At 45.2% G+C, this 23,956-nt stretch overlaps 1 protein-coding gene across 2 annotated transcripts in view; it reads left to right on the plus strand.

The window, feature by feature from the left end:
* LOC123795557 (glutathione S-transferase A4-like) overlaps positions 1–23,956 on the plus strand; it is a 46,661-nt gene that overhangs the window by 9,408 nt on the left and 13,297 nt on the right. The window contains exons 3-7 of one of the 2 annotated variants that reach the window (XM_045802387.2): positions 1,308–1,359; positions 3,888–4,020; positions 6,149–6,290; positions 7,552–7,683; positions 9,471–9,756. In XM_045802387.2, coding sequence (XP_045658343.1) covers positions 1,308–1,359; positions 3,888–4,020; positions 6,149–6,290; positions 7,552–7,683; positions 9,471–9,593 — 582 coding nt within the window. In that variant the 3' untranslated portion in view covers positions 9,594–9,756. Of the gene's footprint in view, positions 1–1,307; positions 1,360–3,887; positions 4,021–6,148; positions 6,291–7,551; positions 7,684–9,470; positions 9,757–23,956 lie in introns of those variants that run through there. The other variant, XM_087857014.1, reaches the window with a different exon arrangement.

The following is a 23,956-nucleotide window of genomic DNA, read 5'->3' on the forward strand; positions in this document are numbered from 1 at the left end:
CTGGAGTGGTCCCCTTCCCCCTTCAAAATTTAGGATGGTGCCTTCAAGGGAGATCTACTCTTTCCCTTTCCACCTACCTTTCTTTGTAAGAGGTGAGGGACAGATCATAGTCCTCTGTTTAAGCAGGGTTGGGAGGGTGGAAGCCTAGGGAGATGTTCCGGAAGCTTCATAGGGGCGCAAGAGCTCACGGTGACTCATAAGACAAAGGAAAGAGAGGAGACCCACAACTGGATTATTGTCTTCACTGAAACCAGCTGGTTTCCTGTGGTCTTTCCAGTTCTGGCCTGGCACCTCAGTCTTGCTCTATCCATGGCTGCCAACTGGAACCGTAGGCCCAGCTGCAGTCTGGTCTCCTCTTGAGCCCTCCTCGGAAAGGTCTGTCCCACTGGGACCTTTCCTTAATTCTGAATTCCTTAACCATTGGCTTCTCCATAGATTTTCACAAGTTCTTTGGAATTGTTTGGCTTCAGGCAGGTACAGATTTCTTTTCCCCATTTGAAGGCCATCTTCTTTAAGACAAGGACTCATGCATGACCTTCTTTGTTTTGTTCACCTTATCCTACCCCCATCTTGAGGTTTAAGGGACCAAAAAATCACTCTTTCCCACAGAAGCTTTAGGGATTCCATCCATAAATAATGACAACCTCACCTGAGTAATGATCCTCTGATGCCTTTCATTGAATGTATGAGCATTGAAGAGAAATTTAATTTGACCTGATAGAGAGGGAAAATGACACACAAGAGAGAAAAGAAAGGAAAGAGAGGAATGGAAAAAGGGAAATCACTGGGGGAAGCTGGTGAAAAGGACAAGAACTAGGAGAGAAAACAGAGCTATGGTGAAGAAAAGGGAAAATATGAATGGGGTTCAGGATATCCTATAAGTAGGCAAAACCCCAAAAGGGGTGCCGGACCCATGCCCGTATAAGCTAATCTACACACACACTAGTGGAATTTTCAGCTGTATGGAAATTGACAAGTTTGTGGTTCCTTTTAAAATTTTCATTCTGGGAGTGCCTGGGTGGCTCAGTCGTTAAGCGTCTGCCTTCGGCTCAGGGCGTGATCCCAGCGTTGTGGGATCGAGCCCCACATCAGGCTCCTCCGCTATGAGCCTGCTTCTCCCTCTCCCACTCCCCCTGCTTGTGTGCCCTCTCTTGCTGGCTGTCTCTTTCTCTGTCAAATAAATAAATAAAATCTTAAAAAAAAATTTCATTCTGAAAGCCATTGGGCATTTTATACTGGAACATCTCTCTCTTTCTCTCCCCACCCCGAACATTAAAGTTATAACAAAATTTCTATCTTTTATCTAGTTTGAAGAAGAATTTATTGAAACAACAGAACAATATGAGAAGTTGCAGAAGGGTGAGCCTAGATTTATTCAATGTTTTCTTACTGGAAAAAGTAAACATTTGTTTCTGGAAATATTCATTTCAATATAGAACACAGAACTCTGGAGTGACGACTATTAGAAAAAGGACTGCTCACACTGATTGAGTGTTCACTGTGTCCCTGTCGTAAAAGCTTATCAAGTAGTCTCTGACCCTGACCTCAGTTAGAGATGACAGCGTGGGTTTGATCCACCTAATTGGTTCAATACTCCCCATCTCATTAAAGGATTAAAGAATTCTTTAAGAATTCTTAAATAATGATCCTGTGGGTTGGAAGGGAGGGAGCAAAAGGGAAGGGGAATTTGAGCTAAGATATTCTCTAGTTCTCATGGCTCATATCCATGCTTTCTTCGTGGTTTCAACAGATTCACAGATACCATTTTATTAGGTCAGAATTGTAGAACCAAGACTATCGAAAAGACTGAAATTTGATTAAATTCGGAAGAAGTCCTTCATCCTTACCATCCCCCAGAAAAGCTTCTCACACCAAGAGAAAAGACTAGTACTTTCATAGTGCTTCTTAACCTTCTAACAGCCACAACGTTACTTTCCTTACCTAGAGAAACATGGATGTCCCCACCATTGCTGATAAAGTCATGAAAATGACACATATTATTTTTCGGAGAAACATTCAACTAGTAATCAGCAGACCTGCCATTTACAAACTGTGTGGCTTTGCAGAAGGCCTTTAACTTCTCCACATCTTATCTCCTTACCGTAAAATAAAAACAATCTCTGTGGTCACAGATGCAGCATACCAGTAGATCCCACTAAATGGGGAAGGCTGACTATGGTTAGCCCCTTACCCAGGGGCTCACTCTTGCCCAGGAACTTTATTGTCTGAAATATCCCTGAAGCTCCGCATCCTCTTTATTTCTGCCCTACTCCACCCCAAACAAGGCCAGTCACTGGTACATAGAAGGACTTAAGTACATAGGTATTGAATAAGTAAATAAAATGTATCTCCAGGAACTCTTCCATGATCATTCCGGCAAGCCTCTGAAATCCTCCAGCCCTCCCTGAGTCTGTGATGCTGCTCTCATGCTTGAGACACTGTCCTGGGCATTACTTATTATTTGTGAATACGAGACAGAGAGGGACAGCAGAGAGGGCTGTGGGCTGAGAATCAGGAGACCCACTTCTGTTGGCTTAGCTGTCTCCTGACTGAGTCCGAGCAACTCACGTTTACCCCCTTGGCTTTCACAGTGCCATAGTCTATTATACAAGTGAGCTAAATGATCTCAAAGGTCCTTTCCTATACTCTTGATCCGAGAGCCTTAAAAACCCTTCTGAAGAAGCTCATCAGCTCCTAGAAGCATGGATCATATCTAATGGACTTCTGCATCACTAACAAGCAGGAGCACAGAGCCCAGTTTAGATGCTCATTCGGTGTTGGACAAATGTAGAACTGCCTTTAGGAAATGGAGATTTTGCAGTCTTTCCATTAATACTAGTACTAAAATTTCCAAAGCATGGACATAAGCGTGATCTGATTCTGGCCCAAGGAAACTCTACAATGGGCAGATCAGAAAATAGGCTCAGGGAAGACAGAGACTTGCCTGAAGTCATCAGCTAGACCGGGACACTGGCTCCCCGGTAAGTTCCTGTGGTGGTTTTCTCTCCACCATCTCTACTGCCTCTCATTAAGTAGCAACAGTATTGGAAGTTGGGGAAATTAATTCTGGCCTTTGCCAATGTGAAGTCTGGTTCCTATTCTGGATAAAAAGTTCCTTATTCTCAGCAATGTACTGGTGGTAAAGGAAATTTAAAGGCCATTTATTTCTTCAAGACCCTATGAAAAGAGCGCTATTTATAGTACATCTTTAAATGCATTACTTAGATAGGCAGTCGCTCACAAAGAAAATTGAACTTTACTGAACACTAATTATTGGCAGTATTCAGTGTTTATCTAATTTCATCCTTTCAAAAATCCTGCTAGCTAGACATTATTACTGTTTTAGAGCAAAGGAAGCTAAAGTTCAGACAAGTCCTTTGCGTAAAGTCACATGGCTGGGGAGGGCTAAAGCTTGTATTTGGACCTGGTCTGCTTGGGCTCTTGCTGTCACCTCTGTCCTGCTGCCACACAGACCTGGAGAGATACCTGCTGTGCTTTTCAAAGAATTCAGGCTCCCAGACTCTGCCCCTGAATCAAAATATCTGGGCAGTGGGGTGAGTATTTTTAACAACCCACCACCCTGAGATGATTCTCATACACCCTAAACTTTGAGAACCAGAAGCACTTACACTATAACACAGTAATAGTAAATGTACAGCATCTTAAACAATCATGATTAACCAACACACAAAAATGTGTGAAACCATCAAACAAATCTCAGATTTTCCATAAAGCCAATGGTAGGCATTTCCTCAACAACTGGGGTCTTTAACTCTTGACTTTGGATGAAAACAAAAATCACTCCACAAAATTAGAAGAGACCCTCCTGCAGGCTTACCAGGACCATGGAAGGAGAGTATCCTAACCTCACTTTGCTCAATCCCCAGATGGACGCTTGCTTTTCGGCCAAGTGCCTATGATAGAAATCGATGGAATGGTGCTCACGCAGACCAGAGCCATCCTCAGCTACCTTGCTGCCAAGTACGACTTGTATGGGAAGGACCTGAAGGAGACAGTCAGGTAGCAGAGTGTTCACATCTGTACTTGATTCTTATCCAAGCTCTCTAGTCCTGCACCACCTGAGCCCCAGTGAAGCTGTAGCCTTTTGGCCTAGACTGGGGGGGGGGGGGCGACGGGGGGAGAAGGTAAGGGGGAACAAAGGGGAGATGTTCTTGCTATACCCATATGTCTTGTGCATAACCGAATAAATACTCCAGCTTTTCCCTTTTACTACTCACGGTGGTGTGCAGTCAACATTCTCATAATCTCTCCCCACTCCTAACAAAATATGTTCTCATAAAAAGACCTGGTAAACTATTCTACATGAAGGTGGAAATGACTGACTCAGCAAACATTGAGCATTGTATCAGTGGTCTATTACCACAAATTGTGCTGTGTAACACATCACCTTGAAACACAGTGACTTAAATCAGCAGGCATTTATTACTGTGTCATGTGGGCGTTGGTATATCTGGCCCAGCTTGACTCCTCTTGGCTGGACTCACTCATATGGTCTGTGGTCAACCAATAGTCAGCCAGGAGGCTCTGGTTTTGGGTGTTGGGTATCCACTGAGGGGCAAATAGGCCATGCATCTCTCATCCTGTCATGCCAAGCTTGTTCTTGGGGCAGCTAGGGAGGGTTCTAAGAGAGAGACTGAAAGCACGCACGGCCTCTTAAGTTCTAGGCTCAGAACTGGTCAATTCCATCTCATTCTATTAGTCAAAGCAGGTCATGAGATCATCCCATCCATTGATGGAAGGTGCTGTCGAGTTTTATCACAATTACTGGAGGGTGAAGATTGGTGTCCATGATTTGCACATATATACCACAAGCATCTACTCTGTGCTGGGCACTATGCTAGGCCTGCCTGAGGATGGCTGGATTATTACTCCCAAGAATGGTTCAGTTTTACAGGAGATAAGTAAATTAAAGACAAAAACAAAGACTTACAACTATTAAAGTTTTATCTGGTTTTGGGGTCAAAGGGCCATTTTGATGGCCCCTGCAATCTCATCACCATAAGCATGGACACTATGGGATTGTCCATACAAAAATATAGAAGGTATGGTGGGAGAAAGGTCCAAGTTCAATTGTTCAGAAGAAGGAGAGAGAGTTTATCACAGGAATGAGCAAAGTCCATAAGAAGCAGCAGCAAACCCCAACTTTTCCATTGCTCCAACTTTAAAATGAACTTAGGCTTCCTAACTGTAGTCCCAAAAGTATATGCCAAGAGAAGCGATTTCAAACAGTGTGCACATTATAAAAGAATCCTTTTATAATAATGTAAATAAGTATTAATATGCAAAAGCAATGTTTCACATTGTTTTGATGCATGTGTTTGTTTTTTTACAATTAAAGGAGACGGGCTAGGTAACAATCTAACCTATAAGAAAAACGGTTTGTTATTCAAAGAGGACAATAAAGTAAATTACACTTTTATATATGTTAAAAAGCAAAAGACAAAGATGACCACTGAACCAAAAAGATGACCACTGAACCAAATTTGTTGGGTAATTAGCATATATTGGCATATTAGCATATAAGACAATTAGCAACCCTTAATGTTTGCACACTGGTTGTAGAGATAATTTGCACAGCGTAACTGTACCAATATGCCAATAATCGATGGTAATATATCTACCATTCTTGGTTATTGTTGTTGTTTTTAACCTTTTGTGTTTGTCAATGAATGGAAAATTTTAGAGAATGAAATCCAGGTATCTGTCTGACCTGACTAGGAAAGCAAACTTTTCTTTCTCAGTTGCCAGGTCAGGGGAAGACCTGCTAAATTATGTATCTTCCCTGAAGAAGTGAAAAGGTTCTGGTACTAATAGTTTTGCCCTTCTGGTAAACTTCATGCGGTTGGGTTTTTAAAACCATAATAATGTATTTATTTATTTATGGCAGATTTCAACTTGGAGGCACTTGTTAATTTTTTCCCACATCCCTTCATCCAGAGACCCTCGTATCCTCTGGTCCCTTGGATGGCTCTGGTTCCAGAAATCATTCCTGAGCATGGAATCTTAAAGGAAGGGGTGTGAAAAGTCATTTGCCCCATACCCATTTACGCCACCGCAGTGGCGACGTAGGAAGCCCCCATACGCTATAGGTTCCCGTGGAAACGCGAGTCACGCGCTGTTTTGTCAGGATCAACATGTACACTGACGGCACCCTGGACCTCATGCTAATGATCGCGCTGGCTGCGTTCAAACCCCCCGCGGAAAAAGAGCAGGATCTTGCTTTAGTCGTGAAGGGAGCGAAAACTCGTTACTTCCCCGCCTTTGAAAAGGTAGGCGACAGGGATCCGGTTTGGATCGGCACGAGACCTCTCCCCAGCGGGGCAGTGGCGCCTGGGTGCTCTCGCGAGAGACCGGGTCCGAGGTTGGCGACCGCTGCGCGCGCAGATCCTGCGGGGGGCGCCGGGGCGTGGGGGCGGGGCTGACAACTCCGAGCGGTCCCCGGTTCCCCCTCTAATTCCAGAGAGGGGCGAGAACTGGGATGCAGTTCTGGGCCACTGCAAGTTGTCCCACGGACGCTTTCCGGGATGCAGGGGTCCAGGATTTACTTCCTGTGGCTGAGAAGAATAGTTCAGGAGTGAATATCCGAAAAGATAAGCTATGGTAGCGCTTTTCTGCGCTTGGACCAAAACTTTAGTAAGGGTTCCAAAGCAAATGACATGACGTAATTATGTGGAACCGCTAACAAAACAGAATGGGGAAAAAACCAAATGCGATGAAAGGATACAGCGTTTCTGTTCTGATTTTTTAAATAAGCCATCATCCGCCTAGGGCGTCACTACCTTAAATTCAGTGTGAGATGTTGCTTTATCTTCGATATCGGAGGCCAGTCATGCCTCAATCAAAAGACAAGATCTTTTAAACTTACAACTTTTCCGAAGTCATTTTAGAGTGAATAGTAATTACGAATGTCCTCGAAATACATCTGGTAAGGTTCCAAACTTATAGGACAGCATGGGGCATGGTAAGAAAGACTTGTTAGCAGCGGGCTCCATAAATAAAGGCTTAAGAAAGAATGATTTACTACTGAGTAGTCTATAATGAAGAGTTTGGCCAGTCCCTCAGAGTCCTAGACGATCCAGTTCCTTGTTGAAATGCCTTCCATTTAAAAAACTAGTATGATTATTTGAGTTATAATGTTAAATGGGCTCTATGGTACTGTTTTCTACTCGTGGTATGTAGCCTGATTCTAACTAATCATGACCTTTGTGTCTCCCTATACTGCTGGGTATAGTTTTACTTCACCAGCTGTAGGCTAATGAGAGAGCTCCATGCCAGCACTCCATTACCCAGAATGTCTTGATAATCACTGACAAGTTTCCAACAAGATTGTGCCAATTTACAGCAATGTTTAAGAATGTTTAAGAGTTGGTTTCACCTGATCCTTTCCCGAAGTCTTGGGAGATTATCAAGGAAAAAGGTTTTTTTAGTGAATTTGATCTGTACAGAACACTCCCTGCTTTTATAAGTGCTTAGCCAGGCAAAATAGTCTTTACTTTTATTTGATATTCTTCGTTATTTCTCTTTGTGTAGATTTTAAAAGATCATGGAGAGGATTTTCTCGTTGGCAACAAATTCAGTTGGGCGGACATACAACTGTTAGAAGCGATTTTAATGGTGGAGGAACTTGATGCTTCTGTTCTTTCTGACTTCTCTCTGCTAAAGGTAGTGTATTCACATCCACACGAAGCCCAAGAAAAAGTGAATAGAAATGAAGACTAAAATGAAATGCATCTCCAGGTCAATTTCAAGAGAAGATTTTTTTTTTTTTAAGATTTTATTTATTTATTTGACAGAGAGAGAGACAGCCAGAGAGAGAGGGAACACAAGCAGGGGGAGTGGGAGAAGAAGAAGCGGGCTCCCAGCGGAGGAGCCTGATGTGGGGCTCGATCCCATAACACCAGGATCACTCCCTGAGCCGAGGGCAGACACTTAACGACTGAGCCACCCAGGCGCCCCTCAAAAGATTTTAAAAATCATTATTTTATTCATCTTGGCAATTTCCTCCTCACGCTACAGGATCATTAGGAAGTAAACCCTTATGATGGGAAAAAGATAGGTTATTTTGGTTTCTATCATAAACATTTAGTGCTTTCCTTTTTTTTTTTTTTTAGTTCTTTAAGCATTTTTTCCTGATGAAGCAAGGCTGACAAGTCTGTCTTTGTCATTTCCCTCCCCAGAGCCTACCTGACAACTCTGATCCCCTTTAGTGCTCCTGATGCCGGGGACACCCCACCATGTCCCTCAATTGCTCAGAGCTTCTGCCTGGGTGTCACTGCCTGGCCCCTCCTGCGTTGCCCGTCCTTAGACCTCCCTCTCTCAATCCTGCCACTGCCAGACATGAGCTGGCCTCTGTTCCAGTTCCTTAGAAACATTTTATCTAAGAGGTGACCATAGGTTTTGTAGTTTAAAAATAGTATTTTTTTTCTTACTACCAAAGAAATGAAAGTTTAGGTCTTTCCATTTGGCATTTGTACAAAACAAAAAAAGAAAAGACCTAACTGGCCAAATGATACTGCATTAGACGCTCAGATTTGTTATTTTACATTTTCCCCCCAAATAAGATCATACTAAATATTGTTTTGTGGCCCTCTTTTAACATTTAAAAAAATTACCATGAATGTTTTGACATGTCAACAAATATTCTTCTACAATATTGTTTTATTTTATTTTCATTAGGCAATAGAGTCACATCTTTTTGAATAATCAGAACTATATAAAAAGGGCATAAATTGAGAAAGCTCATTCCCACCACTACCCTCCCCCCTTCCTGCCCCTACAGACACTTTTTTTTGGTTTCCTGTGTACCCTCCCTGTGTTCCAATCTATGCAGATACAAGCAAATATGAATACCTATTTCTCTCTCATCCTCGCCCCTGGCTTTCTTACACAAAACAGCAAATATATTCTGTTCTGTCCTAGGCTTTTTTTTTTTTCTTTCTTTAAACGAAACTGTGCATTCTAGAGCTCTTTCCCTGGCAATACAGGGACCTTCTTCTTTCTTTTTATATATATCATTTTAAATTACTGGCTTATAAACCTTGTAGGGACATACCATAGTTTATATAACCAGTTTTCTTTTTTTGGAAATATAAGTGATTTCCAATTTTTCACTGTACTACCATTCTTAACATGATTTCTTTGCTCACCCTTTTAATAAATTCCTAGAACAGGACTCGATAGATCAAAGAATATGAATTTTTTGGACTTTTTAATATGTGCCACCTATGGTGACAATGATTTTTTAAGAGGATAATTTAATTCACGCTAAACACACTAGCCATGGTATTACCTTTCTGGGAACACCCAGCAAACAGGTGGTGAGGGATTAACTCAGATTCAACAGACTGGGCTCCATAAGCTGACAGTCTAAGTACCCTCCTCCCGTGACAGATTTCTGTTAAAGGCCACGACTGCTATTGAGGCTCTGATTTTACGGGTTCTCGTCTCAGGCATTTAAAACAAGAATCAGTAACATCCCTACAATTAAGAAGTTTCTGCAGCCTGGGAGTCAGAGGCAGCCACCCCCGGACAGCCACTACGTGAAAGTGGTCAGAAGCGTCCTGCACTTCTAACGGCAGCAGGTCTTAACGGTGGCAAACAGGGATGATCCAGTCATAGCATCGTGCGAGCTGCCCATGGAAGCAAATGGTAGATTCTAGGACTCAAGTGTCTGAAAAGAACAAAAACATACAGCCATGCAACAGCAAACACCAATTAAATGCAATACCAAACCATTCTGATGTGTGACATTTTTGTAAGCTTGTCAATTGTGGATGATGGTTCCAACTTTGATGAAATCAGTGCTCTGTGTAAATAAATAGGAGGCTGATGTATTTAGGGCAGTGGCCCACTTAAGGCACTGTTCCTACTGTCTGTACCAAGATCAGGACCACTGTTGGAAGAATGAGCAGAGATTTAGGGGCCAGGATCTCCCCAACGCCCACAATAACGCTGAATACTTGGGATAGAAAAAAAGTGACAAATGACAAATCAAGAGTAAGATGATGGCTGATGCCAGTAAATCCCGAGAGAAAGGATGGGGAAACAGAGGATGTCCATGAAACATCATTCTGAGACTGTAAAAAAACTTGGACCATTAGACGCAGAGCCACCTGAGACTGGGTTTTGCTTTGCTGAGACAAGTAACACTGACATTAAGATATAACCAATATTTATACAAATTGACCCAAAGATTTCTTCTCCTTTAAGGGTAAGTATGGTGTTCCCAAGTCGGGTAGTTCAGAGCTCGGCCCCACATCAGGGCCCTGTGTGGTAGGGGATGGAACAGCCGTGCAGGGTGATGTAACAGGCACAGCTGTGGTTTCCGGTGGGGGCTCTGTGGTCTGGAGCAGGGATCCTGCCAGTGCTTTGAGGAACGTGACTCTACCAGCTCTCCACTGGCCAGGCCCCACACTTGATGAGCTTCTGAGCGAGTATCCATGTATGTGTCCTTGCTTTTGAAATGAGCTCATGGCTCACCAGACTTCATGCCCTTTCCTCGGGACCAGCACAGGCCAGGACCATTCCTACACGATACCCTGTCCCATCCATTTTTGCTCCCCACTCAGATGACAGATTGATCAACAGAGTTATGGACACGTGGGCCATTCAGCATCCCCCAGCCCAGCCCGTGCAGGGCCTGAGCTCTTGCTCCCACCGTGATCAAATTCCAATCCAGGGATTCTCATTTAGCTACTCACTGATCTCATTCCCCACTCTGGCAAGGCCATGGCCAACTACCATATGATGCGTAAGACGAAAGGGGAGAAAAGGTTTCTCACGGGAAAACTCTGCCCCTCTCTGTGTGAGATGGCTTTTTCCTCTGACCTCCACCAAAGCTAAGAGTCTGACCTGACAGAAATTAGGTGAGAAAAGGAAAAGAACTTATTTTTTCATGATTCATAATTGTAAGCCAATCTCTATTTGTTACAATCACGTGGTCTTGGTAAATAATTCAAATGGTTTAAAAGGCTTACACAGGGAAAAAATAAAATCCTCCCCTCCCTGGATTGTTCTTAAAAAAAAGCACTTCTTGGGTCCTCCCTCCTTGGCCTGGTGTGCCTCCCTTGAGAGGCCAAGCACTGTGTGGTTGCGTTCCCAAAGCTCTAAGCCTGTTTTGCCCGGGGTTCTGCTTCCTGGGTTTTGAAAACAAGCCCTAGGTCTGATCCCTACCTGGCACATTTTCTGAGCACACCCTAAAAGCACCTGACAGAGGGGGACAGCCAGTGAGGGCCAAAGTATGTTTCATCATCCGATAACCCCATGTGTACAACTTGCTGTCTTTCTTGTAATAGTTTTTACCCCTTCATTTTTCCCCATAGGGTTCTCTTTGGGCCCACTGCCTAGCTACCCAAGCTAGTAGAGGTAAGTCTGGGTGCCCAAGGAAGGGAGCCTCCGAGAGCCCAAGAGCACCCAGCAACATTCAAGGCCCGACCTCTCCCCCATCACCAGGGAGTCGTAGCTTTGGACAGAAAAAAGAAGGGCAAGTGAGACGGTCAGCTCAATAGACCCATTGAAAGGGCGAGGGGAGGCCTTAGAGGTCCTTGGTCCTCTCTTCCAGAAGATACTGGGATGGAGATCCTGTTACCAGCTTTGTTCTCCCATTTCAAGAGTTTAGCACTCTAGAACGTGAGAATTTCTTTTCTTGGCAACTATGACTCTCCCCTGTTTCAGTTCAAGCCCATTTGTTTTGTTTGTTTAAACCTCAGCGTACAAAGAATTAAAACCTGTGCAGTGGCCCCATAATGACCCTTCCTAACCTGATGTTGATAATTAATCCTCCCTTTGGACTCCAGCTTGGATTTAAAAACGTGGGATTGCTGCATGAGTTTCTCTGCACAGGGCTAGAGTGAGAAACTTAAAGTCAGGGATGGTTCCCCAGCCCCCTTCCCCCGATTGCGAGCCCGAACAAAATTGGGAGAAAGGGATTTGGTTTGGGTTTGGGTTTTTGGTTTTTTAAATTTATTCATTTATTTATTTATTCGACAGAGAGAGAGACAACCAGCGAGAGAGGGAACACAAGCAAGGGGAGTGGGAAAGGAAGAAGCAGGCTCCCAGTGGAGGAGCCTGATGTGGGGCTCGATCCCAGAACGCCAGGATCACGCCCTGAGCCAAAGGCAGACGCTTAACGACTGAGCCACCCAGGTGCCCCTGGGTTTGGGTTTTTTATTTGGGGCACGGGGTGTCGGTTTTTGCTTTTAAGCCAGGAAGGGGGCTTATTAGCTCATATGTTTGAAAGAACAAGTATGGATCCAGGGACTTTCAGACCATCAGGATTGCCCAGATTTCATTCTGTGTTGGCCTCAGTTTCTTCCAAGGTTCTATGGTTGGCTCCTCCTCATCCCAGGTGGCCCAGGGGCTGGTACTGAGGTAATGCTGCGGCCACAGGGGAATCACTGGGAGGAGGCAGAAGAGGTTCCCCAAAGGAGTGGGCTGGTACTGCCAGGAGGAGAGGGGAGACATGGTGGCCAGACACACCCATAGAGGTTTACTATCGCCCCGGTTTACAGAGAGGGAAAGTGAGGCTCGGCAAGTCTGTCACCCTATACACCAAGCTCCCAGCCCGCTGTGCTGCCAGCAGGAATTACAGTCTGGCTTTAGGGATAGGAAAAACTAGACCCACGGAGGGGAGGCAAATTGGTCTGAGACCATGAGCTAATGAGTGACTGAACCGAACCCAGACCCAGCAGTCAGGATCCATGGTCTTTTAAAAAGATTTGGCAGTAGCCTGGTGCTCAGTTTGCGAGAGCGAAGACAGCTAGGAGATAGTCTTTCCGGGTTGCTTAAGAGATGGCGGGTTTGGATTGGGCGTTCCCGTGCGTCGCCCTGCGCGGCCGTAACCACGCTGAGTCAGCACACTGTGCTTTTGGGTGTCAGTTTTTTCCATGGCTCTTTCCGTCCAGTATCTATTGGATCCTCCCCCAAACCTTGCAAGGCCAGGACTTCTTCCTTTCAGATTAGAACACTGTTGGAATTTGATGTTGCTGCTGCTGCTGCTGCTTTTTCTTCTTCTTTTTGGATAAAGCTCTTTAAGTAAAGCAAACACTCAGTAAAGGGGGCAAATCTTACTTTTCCAGCTCAATGTTGTTTTTTTTTTATTCTTACAAATGTCACATTTCTTTTTTTTTAAAAAGCTTATTCATTTGAGAGAGAGCAAGAGAGAGCGAGGGGGGGTAGAGGGAGAGAGATGAGCCAACTCCCTGCTGGGCATGGAGCCTGCTGCAGGGCTCGATGCCACAGCCCTGAGATCATGATCTGAGTGGAAATCCAGAGACGGCTGCTTAACCAACTGAGCCACCCGGGCACCCAACATTGCTATTTTTAATAGAAAGTATTACTGACGGTAACATACATAAAATGTTCACTGACTTTTAGTTTAGTGTGTATAGTTATGCAAGTATCACCTCACTGTAGTTTCAGAATGCTCCCATTCCACAAAAGCTTCTTTGTCCCAGTCAAAGGCTCTTCCTACCCCCAGCCCCAGGCCATCTCTGATCTGCTTTCTGTCACAGCCCATTCACTTTTCCAAGATAAAACTGGCATGAACCTGCAATGCCAAGGTAATACCCGGGGTCCTCGTCCCGTGGCTTTCTCTTCCGGCAGGAAGGTCCCGCAGGACTTGTCCTGGTAATGAGCCCGTAGCTCCTTCTCTCAACAGTGAATGAAATAAGGTATTGGAGACTCCACTAGGCAAAGAGAGAATGTCAAGGTCCTGTGAGGAAATCTCAGAAACTCCTAAGTCAGTTAAGGATGTTGAGGTCTAACGTCAAGAAAATAGGATTTAGGGGCGCCTGGGTGGCTCAGTCGTTAAGCATCTGCCTTCGGTTCAGGGTGTGATCCCAGAGTTCTGGGATCGAGCCCCACAACAGGCTCCTCTGCTGGGAGCCTGCTTCTTCCTCTCCCACTCCCCCTGCTTGTGTTCCCTCTCTTGCTGTCTCTCTCTCTTTCTGTCAAATAAATAAATAAAATCTTAAGGGAAAAAAAAGAAAATAGGATTTAATGCAAAAGTGAGTTAGAATTCACTTAGCAGTTTTATAAGGCAGCGTGCAAAAGACAGGAATTTGGAGACTGTTCCAGCACTTGGACGTGAGTATTCTGGGCCCCTTGACAGCTTCCCAGTCTGTGTGTCCCGGATGGGTTGCAGAAGCCAGGAATTAATGAGCCAAGCCCTTGGGGCGGCTCCAGCAGGGCGGTGATTTACCTCAGGGCTTACAAATATGCCCATGTCTTCTCTCTACTAGTTTGTGAAAAACTGGTTGGCAAATGCCCTGGGAAGCGCTGATGGTGGGGCTCGATCTCCCAACCCTGAGATCATGACCTGAGCTGAAATCAAGAGTCTGACACTAAACCGACTGCGCTACCCAGATGCCCCTCCTCTCTGTGTTTTATTGTGGTAAAACATGCATAACATAAAATTCACCATTATAACCATTTTTAAGTGCACATTTCGGCGGCGCTAGGTGCGTTTACGTTGTTGTGTGACCATCACCATTCTCCACCTGTAGAAACTTTTCATTATCCCAAACTGAAACTGTATACTCAGTAAAAAATAACTTCCTGTTCCCTCTCCCGCAGCCCCTGGTAAACACTGTTCTATTTTCTGTCTCCCTGAATTTGTCTACTCAAGGTACCTCATATAAGTAGAATCATACAATATTTGTCCTTTCGTGTTTGGCTTTAAGGTTCACCCACGTTATAGCATGTGTCAGAATTTCCTTTTTTGTAAAGCTGTCTCCTGTATTTTTCATGAAAGGAAGTTTTCGCCTGTTGTGTTACCTCTGGAGGCACTTTACACAATTGTATCTTAAGACCTGCAGAGCCGACACAGACCCAGTGCTGATGACCTTACAAGACACGGCCATCTTCATCTGAGAAGTCAGCCGGGATCCTGTCCTCTCTGGCTTCTCTGGTCACAATACTCTTCCCCTCCACAGTTAGTGCTCAGATTTATGTAACCTCTCTCTGCACAATTTATACGTTCCACCTCATATTTAATTGTAAAAACCTTTGTCCCTTCTTTTTCTTTTTTTAAAGATTTTATTTATTTACTTGACAGAGAGAGAGACAGCCAGCGAGAGAGGGAACACAAGCAGGGGGAGTGGGAGAGGAAGAAGCAGGCTCATAGTGGAGGAGCCCGATGTGGGGCTCGATCCCATAACGCCGGGATCACGCCCTGAGCCGGAGGCAGACACTTAACCGCTGTGCCACCCAGGCGCCCCAACCTTTGTCCCTTCTAAGAGGAGTTTCAGGTATCAGAAGATAGGAATGGATCTATCAGGGATCAAAGGTCCTTCATGCTGAAACTACACAATGTGGAGATTACACAACATGGAGACATATGTCGTGAGTGAAAAGTAACATTTTTTGGAAATTTTCTATGGACAAGGCTCTCTTCCAGGTGCTCTAATCCATTATAATATTTCATCCTTTTGACAATGTTCTGAGAGCCATACAATCATTTGAGATTGTACAGAGGAACTCGAGGCCCTGAGAAGCCAGAGGATGAAGGTTCCCAGAGACAGGACCAGGATGAGGGTGAAAAGCCAAGGCTACACATGCCACGACCAAGATGCCTTCCTTTTCCAGAGTTAAGAGCAAATAATTGTAAAAATACAAGGCTTTAAAAAGATCCAGACACTGATTGGGGAGATATTATTCCATCTTGTTTCCCAGCATGGCCTCTGATAGCGTCAAGGAATCCAGTCCTGCGGGGATGTCTTTGCTCAGCCCAGGCTCCAGGTAAGACCGTTCTAACAAGCCAGGTCCACCAGGCCAGTGGCCCCAGAAGGGGCCAGAAAGGCAATTCTCTTTTGCTTTCCTGGGAGCGGTGGTGGATAATTACAGGCATCCTGGTTGGTAAGTCTACGTGGCCTCATCCTTCCTGGCGGCATCCCCCAAGACCTACCTGGTAGACTGAGGTTGGCTTCCTGGCTAGATTTCTAACCATTCTCAGAGGCAACTGACTTACCTCTCTCATCCTCACTTTCTATTAGCACTCCTCAGTGCTTTTAAATTCTCTTTCCATAGCCTCTTCCATTTATAATGATGCAATAATCATAATGGCTTCTGTCTTTGAGTGCCTTCCTTGTGTCTAGCTTTGTGCTAGGCGGGTTTGACCTATGACTTAATCTTCACAACCACCTGGTAATGAGGTAGGTCTCAGAGAAGTTAATGGAATAAGTTAAATGATTGAAAGGGAGTTTCCTCTGCTTGGCCTAGGAATGCCTGTTGTGAATCTCACTAGCAGAGAGGAGGGTCGGGTCGGGAAGAACCCGCATTGGTATTAGACTGTGCATACCAAGGACAGCAGTACAGGGGAGAGGAGGCTGTGGAGAGCTCTCAAGTTCTGCTTTAAGCTGGATCACCTCTTCACGGGGCTGGAAGGCGTACCTCGAAGTAGCCAATATTTCCCAATGGTCTGAAGGCTTCTGTTGTCCCTTGACAATTGAGAAAGAATTCAATGATCTAGTTAATTTGATTTTTTTTCCTTTCACAACTTTGTGGCCGAATTAAAAACTATAGTTTAGTTGCGTTTGTTATGCCCAGAAGGCATCAAAGAGAATAGCTTTATGTAGTGATAAAGCATCCGGTCAAGGGTAAAACAAGCAGACAAAGAACTCTTGGGACTGGAAGAGATGCCGGAGTTAACTGAATCGGAGGATAACCTCCAGAAACACGTCCACTGAATGGTGGGGCGGCCCCCATCTCTTCTAGGGAATGGAATTACAAAGGCTTTTTCTCTGGTAAGACTATACCCTATTTGAACAATTTCCAAAATCAAATTCTCTATTTAATCAGGGCATCCATATTGACAAAAGCAAAGCGTTTTGAAGTGTGTGTCTATCTGTACTCTAAAGATAGATATTTATTCTCACAAAGGAATTGAACAAAAATTAAAAACTGGCTGCTTTCTGCCTCTTACTTCAACAGGGATGTATGTGTGTGTGTGTGTGTGCGTGTGTGTGTGTGTGAATCCAGTGATGGATTTGGTCACAATGCCTGGCACATAGCAGAACCTCAATACGTTGTAGTTCTTCTCTTTCTTTCCAACCCTAGAGAAGAGAAGTAGAGATTTTTGCTGATGACCCCCGAAGCCAATATCTGCCTTCAAGTTTGCCAAATATGAGGTGCCAGGCCTTGATATCCAGAACGGTCTCATTCTGTAGTATCCACATTGCTGATCTTGCGCATGGAAACTCTCTGCTCCCAAATGCTGGCTCAGGCCCTGTGCCGCTGGCTCCTTACAAGCATCTCTGGGTCTGGCCCCACAATTCTATCCTGTTCCCTGTAATTCAAAAACAATCAAGTTCTGAAAAGTGAGATTGCAGGGAAGGGGTTCCTTTGATCTGGAACAGAAAGATGAGATTGTCCTCATCCTGAACGCAAATGTCTGCAGGATAGTAAATTCTCTGAAGCCCCATGGCCAGCCCAACCACTGTAGAAATGCAGAAATCTTTCCACTGACAGAAAAGGGATAGCACCCACAGGCCAATAGTGCTTGTATGTCTTTTGCTAAAAGTAAACAATTAAGACCCACAGTTGAGCTGGAACAGCAGCAGAAAATAACAGCCATGCCCAAGACTGTGGCTATCTGAAGCACAGAATCCTGCGGCACCTCAGTGGCCGTCCCCCAGTGCCTCTGTCCCCCAACCCAGGGTGGAAGGCTCCATCTGTAGAGGGCACTTGTGTCTGAGCTCCCCATTCAGCTTACATGGTTTACATATACTACTTAGAGTGTGGCCCCGGGCCAGCAGTATGGACAGCACCTGGAAGCGTGTTAGAAAAGCTTAGATCCTCCCCCAGACCTACTGAATGAGAATCTGCATTTTAGCCAGATCCCAGGTGATCTGTGTGCCCACTGAAATTTTTGACATGGCCTTGTATTATTACCTGTCTTTCTAAACAAACGCAGTCTTGTCTCCCCACATAGAATGCCCAGGTGTGAGACTGTTCTATGGCCTTTCATCCCCTACTTGTTGTCTACACCATAGGAGCCACCAAACATTTACTTAATAAAACAACTTCAAGGCCCTGCCTCCAACTCACACAAACCAGATACAAAAGGCATTCAGAAGCAGAGTTGCTAATTTAGCAAATAAAAGTACAAGACTCCCAATTACACTTGCATTTCAGAGAAGCAGTGGATAGATTTTTGTACCACTATGCCCCAAATGCTGCATATGCCCTGTATTTTATCTGGCACCCCTACTCTAGGGTCGAAGCCCTGGGCTGCCCTGACCACATCCCATGTCCCCCTCTGCCTGCTGTAGGTTTCAGACCCTCACTTGCTTCCAGTGGTAGTGGTTTGGTGCATGTTCCAAGCCCCAGATCGTGGTGTGATTCCTTTCTCCCACTGTGGGTGAGAGGCAGGTGGTGGAAATAGCACAGACTTTGGCATCACGGCAGCCCCTTGACTCAGCAAGTTTTGTCTCACCAAGCCTGCCTCTTTGCCATAGAGAGTGCCTGGGACAGATCACATCTGCTTACATAATAACGTCCTTGGCTGCCTTTAGTTATTGCTTGATAACCGGGTCCCTGGCAGGCAAGGCCCCGTTGTCCTTGAGTCTCTACCCTCGAGCGGTATCAACTCCAGAGAACAGGATGTGCACAGCACCTCAAAGCAGACCAGTGCCCTCCTCCCATGGCGCCTGTTAGTGGTCTGCCATGAGTTCGGCTCTGATTGGAGCAATTCTGGGTTGCAAATTTAGCAAGAGTTCCTTTACTCAAGGTGCTTCCAACCCAAATGTGGTAATTATATAGTGGTTATGTTGTACCTTTAGCGACTTTTTTTTGTTTGAGAGGAAACGTATTTAACTATCATCAGCGGACGAGTTTTCATTGGGTGGTTTAAATTGCATGTGTAAGGAACACATGTTTGGGGTATTATATATTCCACGCGTTCCGCAAACACCATGTACTTTTCCCCCTTGGATTTCCACTTTGGTTGGCTCCTTTAAGCGCTCCCGCTCTCACCACTAGAGGTCAGCAGAGGTACGAGGGCGCCTTCTATTCACCAGGTCTTTGCCTGGTGGTAGCTTTGAGAAGGGTAGTTGAATTTTTCTGTAACTTTTTCTTTTCCAAATGGGGAGAAACAAACCTGAAATTGATGTATCCACGTAATCATTAGTTTCACTGAAGAGGAAAATTACCTAGAGCAGGCCCAGGCCAGCAGGCCCCCGAAGATGGAAAGTTACTAGCTCAGGCCTTGGGAGCAAGAGATAACCAGCCGTTTCTGCTTCTGTAAACAGGCTTCCCGGCCAGAAGCTCCCAAACCGGCTGTTCCTTCCTGAAGCAGCCCCCCGCTGCTCCTCCAGTTTAAACCCACCTACCAGCAGTCAGCATAGCCCTTGGAACCTGACTGCCTGCAGTCCCCTATAAAAGCCCTATAACCCCGCTGCCCGGGTCCCAGAATTTCGAGCACGGGCTCATCTGGGTCTGCTGGTGTAAAATAAATGCAAGTTCTCCTACTTCTCCGAGTGTCACTTGGTCTCCCACTGGTCTGATTCTTATTTTTTCTGCAACATTGCTAGGTCTATTGTACAAGCTACTGTATGTATATTTGATGATAGCTGAATAATCAAAAAGTGTGTTGCAACTAAAGTTTACTTCGATTTTAAAATCAAATTAGCAGCAAGCTCCAGCCCCAGCCGTTCATGTCATACAAGCATTGTTGGGGGTGGTCTCACTGCAGTTAAGGAAACACTATTTCACAAGAATAAGAAAGAGGAGCTGGGATTTAAAAGTTCCATCTGCCGTGAGCACCAGGTGATGTATGGAAGGGTTGAATCGCTGTATCATACACCTGAAACTAATATAACGCTGTATGTTAACTATACTGGAATTAAAGTAAAAATAAAAAAATAAGAATGACATCTGCTTGCTTTTCCTCGGCTAAGATTTTGGTTTTTTAGCTGGCTCTATGTTTGTCAACACGGATATTTGTACCCACGAGTTTGCATTGCTCGTCATTGCCAATTACCTCTGTGCCGGCAGGCCCCTTTTGCCCCCTGGATAGTTCCGTGCATGTTCGAGGGAGGGACAGAGCTCCTCTCCACGGTGCTTCAGACCTGGTGTGGACACATCCCACGGTTAATCTCAACCTGTAGTCATCTGGGGACTGGCTTTAACAGAGGCACCAACTTGATTGTTGACCAGGTTCAACTGGTTGGTTTTCAAAGTAGAACCTTGTAACAGAAGGAGGATATATTAAACACTCTCTTCATTGAGGCACCTGGGGGGCTCAGTTGGTTAAGCGGCTGACTCCTGATTTCAGCTCAGGTCATGATCTCAGGGTCCTGGGATCGAACTCTCTGCTCAGGGCAGTCTGCTTGAGGATTCTCTCTCCCTCTCCCTCTGCCTCTCCCCTGTCCCCCATGTGCACATGCACTCTCTCTCTTTCTCTCTCAAATAAATATTTTTAAAAGTCTCTTCATTGAAATGAATTTGGAATTTGTTGTTCCTGTTGTAATATGAGAAAATAAGCTGGATTTTAAACATAGCAGGCAGACATGATCAAACCAGGCCGTTGTTTGCTTTTGCCTTAGCATGTGTCTCCAAAAATGTCAGAGGAAAGTCTCTGTATCAGTAATTTGATGGCCTGCATGGTCATTTTGTAGCTTTTCTTCTGTTCTAGATTCCTACATTTCTGGAAACTACCAATCATTGAAATCAGGGATTCCAATAACCACTTGTGAGATTCCAGGCATACTAAATATTGATCCAAAACCTTCAGAACCATCCTGAATGAAACTGATTTTCCTAAAGAACTAGTTTCCCCCCCATAGACTGGGAAAGTCTGGACGGCCCTAAACCCACACTATATATACTGCACAGTCTTTCCATCTGCTGGCTGGAGCTCTCTCCTGGAAGCACTTTCAGATTCAAAGCATGTACTCACCTAGCCGGAAGGAAAAGGGGTCCCCTGGCTCTCATCCAAACTCTCATCTTCTGGACATGAAAACAAAAACCCAGGGAGGTTAAGAGATCTGCTCTCTGGAGAACAAGCACCAAGTCACCCAGTCTTAAAGAGGGAAGCTGCTATCAATGGGAAGCTAATTTGGTTTTAATGTCAATGTTTTTAATGGTTGGTGGAGTCCTCTAAAGTAGGGGTGCTCCCATGTGTGGTTCATAGGTCAGCAGCGTCAGCATCAGGGAGCTTCTTAGAATGCGAATATCTTTACTATTATTATTTTTAAAATGTTAGTAAAATACGTACAAGATAAAATGTACCATCTTACCCATTTCTAAGTGTAGAGTTCAGGGGCATTAAGCACATTCGCAGTGTTGTGCAACCATCACCACCACCCATCTCCAGAACTCTCTTCATCTTGCAACACTGAGACTCTGTACCCATGAAACAACTCCCCCTTCCCCTCTCTCTCCCTGGCCTCTAGCAACCACTGTCCGTGAACTTGACTCCTCTAGGTATCTCGTGTCTGTGCCATCATACAGTCCCTGTCTTTGTGACTGGCTTATTTCACTTAGGGCTCATCCAGGTTGTAGCATGGGTCAGAATTTCCTTCCTTTTTGAGGCTCAGCACTATGCTATTGTATGGACATACCACATTTTGTTTTCCATTGATCTCTTGATGAACCTTAGGTGCTCCTACCTTCTGGCTTTTGTGAGTCATACTGCTGTGAACATGGGTGGACAAGTATGTCTTCAAGACCCTGTTTTCAGGTCTTTTGAGTTTATACCCACAGGTGGAACTGCTGGGTAGAAGTACAAATTCCTGGGCCTCACCTGAGCCAACTCAATCAGAATTTCTCCTCAAGGAGGCCCAGGATCTGCGCTTTCACAAGCTCTCCAGGTGATTGTCTTACACCCCATAGCTAGAGCAAGCCTGGCTCTGGACGGCTCCTTGGGGTGCTGGGCTCGTGGGAGATGAGAGGGCTTGGCTCTCCTCGGGCAGGAGCCTCATTGTTCCCCTGTCGTCGTGGTGCAGGTAAGAACCGACTTTGCTGCTGGTTAGACCTGAGGTGTGACGACCGAGTCCTGAGGTAGAGGTCTTTAAGAGGGGCCTTCGGAATCCGTCTTCCTACTCGGAGGGCTCTCAGTCATTGGAAAATAAGAGTACAGAGTAATAGGTGGGGCTTTAAAAAAAAATAAAACAACTAAGAAGAGGCCCCCCCCAAAAAAAAGATTGATTACTCTGCTTTTAAGGAAAAAGAAGGAGGAAATTGAATGATAATAAAAGAACTCTAAGGACTGTTGGACGATCAGCGATAGCAAACTCGAATGCCTGCATGGGGGCCAATGAATGAAGTGGGGCCAGCGGGTGGAGGGTGTGTGGGAGCGAAGGGGCCCCCAGCGGCCTCACCAGACTGGCAGCTTTGATTCAGCTCCAGCCCACTGCTGACCTGTCTGAACTTGCACAGATTCCTTCGTTTTTCTGAAATTTTACAAAAGAGGCTTGATTTCCGAGTGTGTCTGTGAAATCGCCCCATTTCCACTGTTGGCTTCAATGTTTTAAAAATATTGGGCAAGCCCAATAAAAGACTGGGACAGATATAAGCCCAGGCGTGACCATTGAGAACCTATCCTCCACCTTCTTTTTACTAAAACCGGGAGGTAAAATAACGTGCTGAAGACAGCAGACTCCCCGCGGATAAGCTGCAGCTACGTCATCTGTAGGGGATCGCGGTGATGCCAGATCAAAGGAGGGTTGGCACGTCACGAAAGAGGACTCATGAAAAAGCAATTAGCGTGGTAGCTGCGACACCATGCGTTATGTGATAAGGCTGAGCTAGTATAAATGTTGTCAACATTCCTTCATTCAGTCATTCAGTTAAGAAATAGTTCTTAAGTGCTGTCTGCTGTGTGGATGCTGGGCACATCATGGAGGTCAAAGTAGACACAGTCCCTGACATAACGGTGCTTATATGGCGACCTGGATGAGCGGGATCAGGAAGCAGTGGCGTCTAAGCTGAAACCTCCAGTCCTGTTAGGTCCATATATTCGGGTTTTCAACTGGAGATGAACAGGTGTTTTCTGGTGCTTCACATGATCTCCTCTACACGGATGACTGTGCCATTGTTGTAACTTCTTCTGGCCCCAGAGGTAGACTCCAGTCTTTCATCTTACCAGGGAGGTCCTGCCATTGCCTAAAACCCCACACGGCCAAATCTTAACCCCATAAAGCCTTTGTTCTCCACCCCAACGGGCTCTCCTGCCCAACTTTCTTCCTAGCAAAATTAGTCCACTTATCACCATTACCTTTGACTCCTTCCTTTCCTTTATCAGCTTGTATGCAACTGGGTCAACAATAATGATCTGGTAGGTAATTGATAGTCACTTTATGCCACAACATAGAACGTATGGGAGCTACGTAGATCAATAAGATAAGACACGACCTCCACGAGCTTATGTTTAGCGAAGAATCATTACATTAAGAGGTAACTGCTAAGATAGATTGCAGGAGTGTTGTAAAAGCAGGATGATGTAAAACATACTTAACAATGGGTTTTAGGAAGGCCAGGGACTAACCAGAAGGGAACTCAGCCCCGAACAAACACTGTAGTGGTTTCTGTCCCGAGTAGCTGTAGCTCGGGATGGGACTTTAATGAGGGTTATTTAGGCCCATCTTAGATGACAGGGGAGACTATCTCCTCCAGGTGAGTCATGGGCACTCAGTATTATCATGAGAAAAAAGGAGGGAGAGGATAAGCATGGAGAAGACTGATTGGTGTGTGTAAAAATACTTCTTAGCCTGTATGCATGCTGCTAGAATGTAGAGTAGGGGACTTAAATCCTGCAGAGCCCAGAAGGGCCTTCACCTGGAGCGCAGCTAGGTCAGATATGCGTTATTGGGAAGGAGGCTGGTGAGGAAGGCGAGGCAGAGCAGGCACGTTTGGTTGCCTATCCTACTGGCATCCAGCAATTTTGTTCTGTCCTCACCCTCTCACGAGCTCAGGGAAAGTGGCCCTTTCTCAGTTC

The sequence above is a fragment of the Ursus americanus genome, chromosome 29, assembly GCF_024610735.1.
Source record: "Ursus americanus isolate L20-20 chromosome 29, mUrsAme1.1.p, whole genome shotgun sequence".
In the NCBI taxonomy this organism is placed as follows: Eukaryota; Metazoa; Chordata; class Mammalia; order Carnivora; family Ursidae; genus Ursus; species Ursus americanus.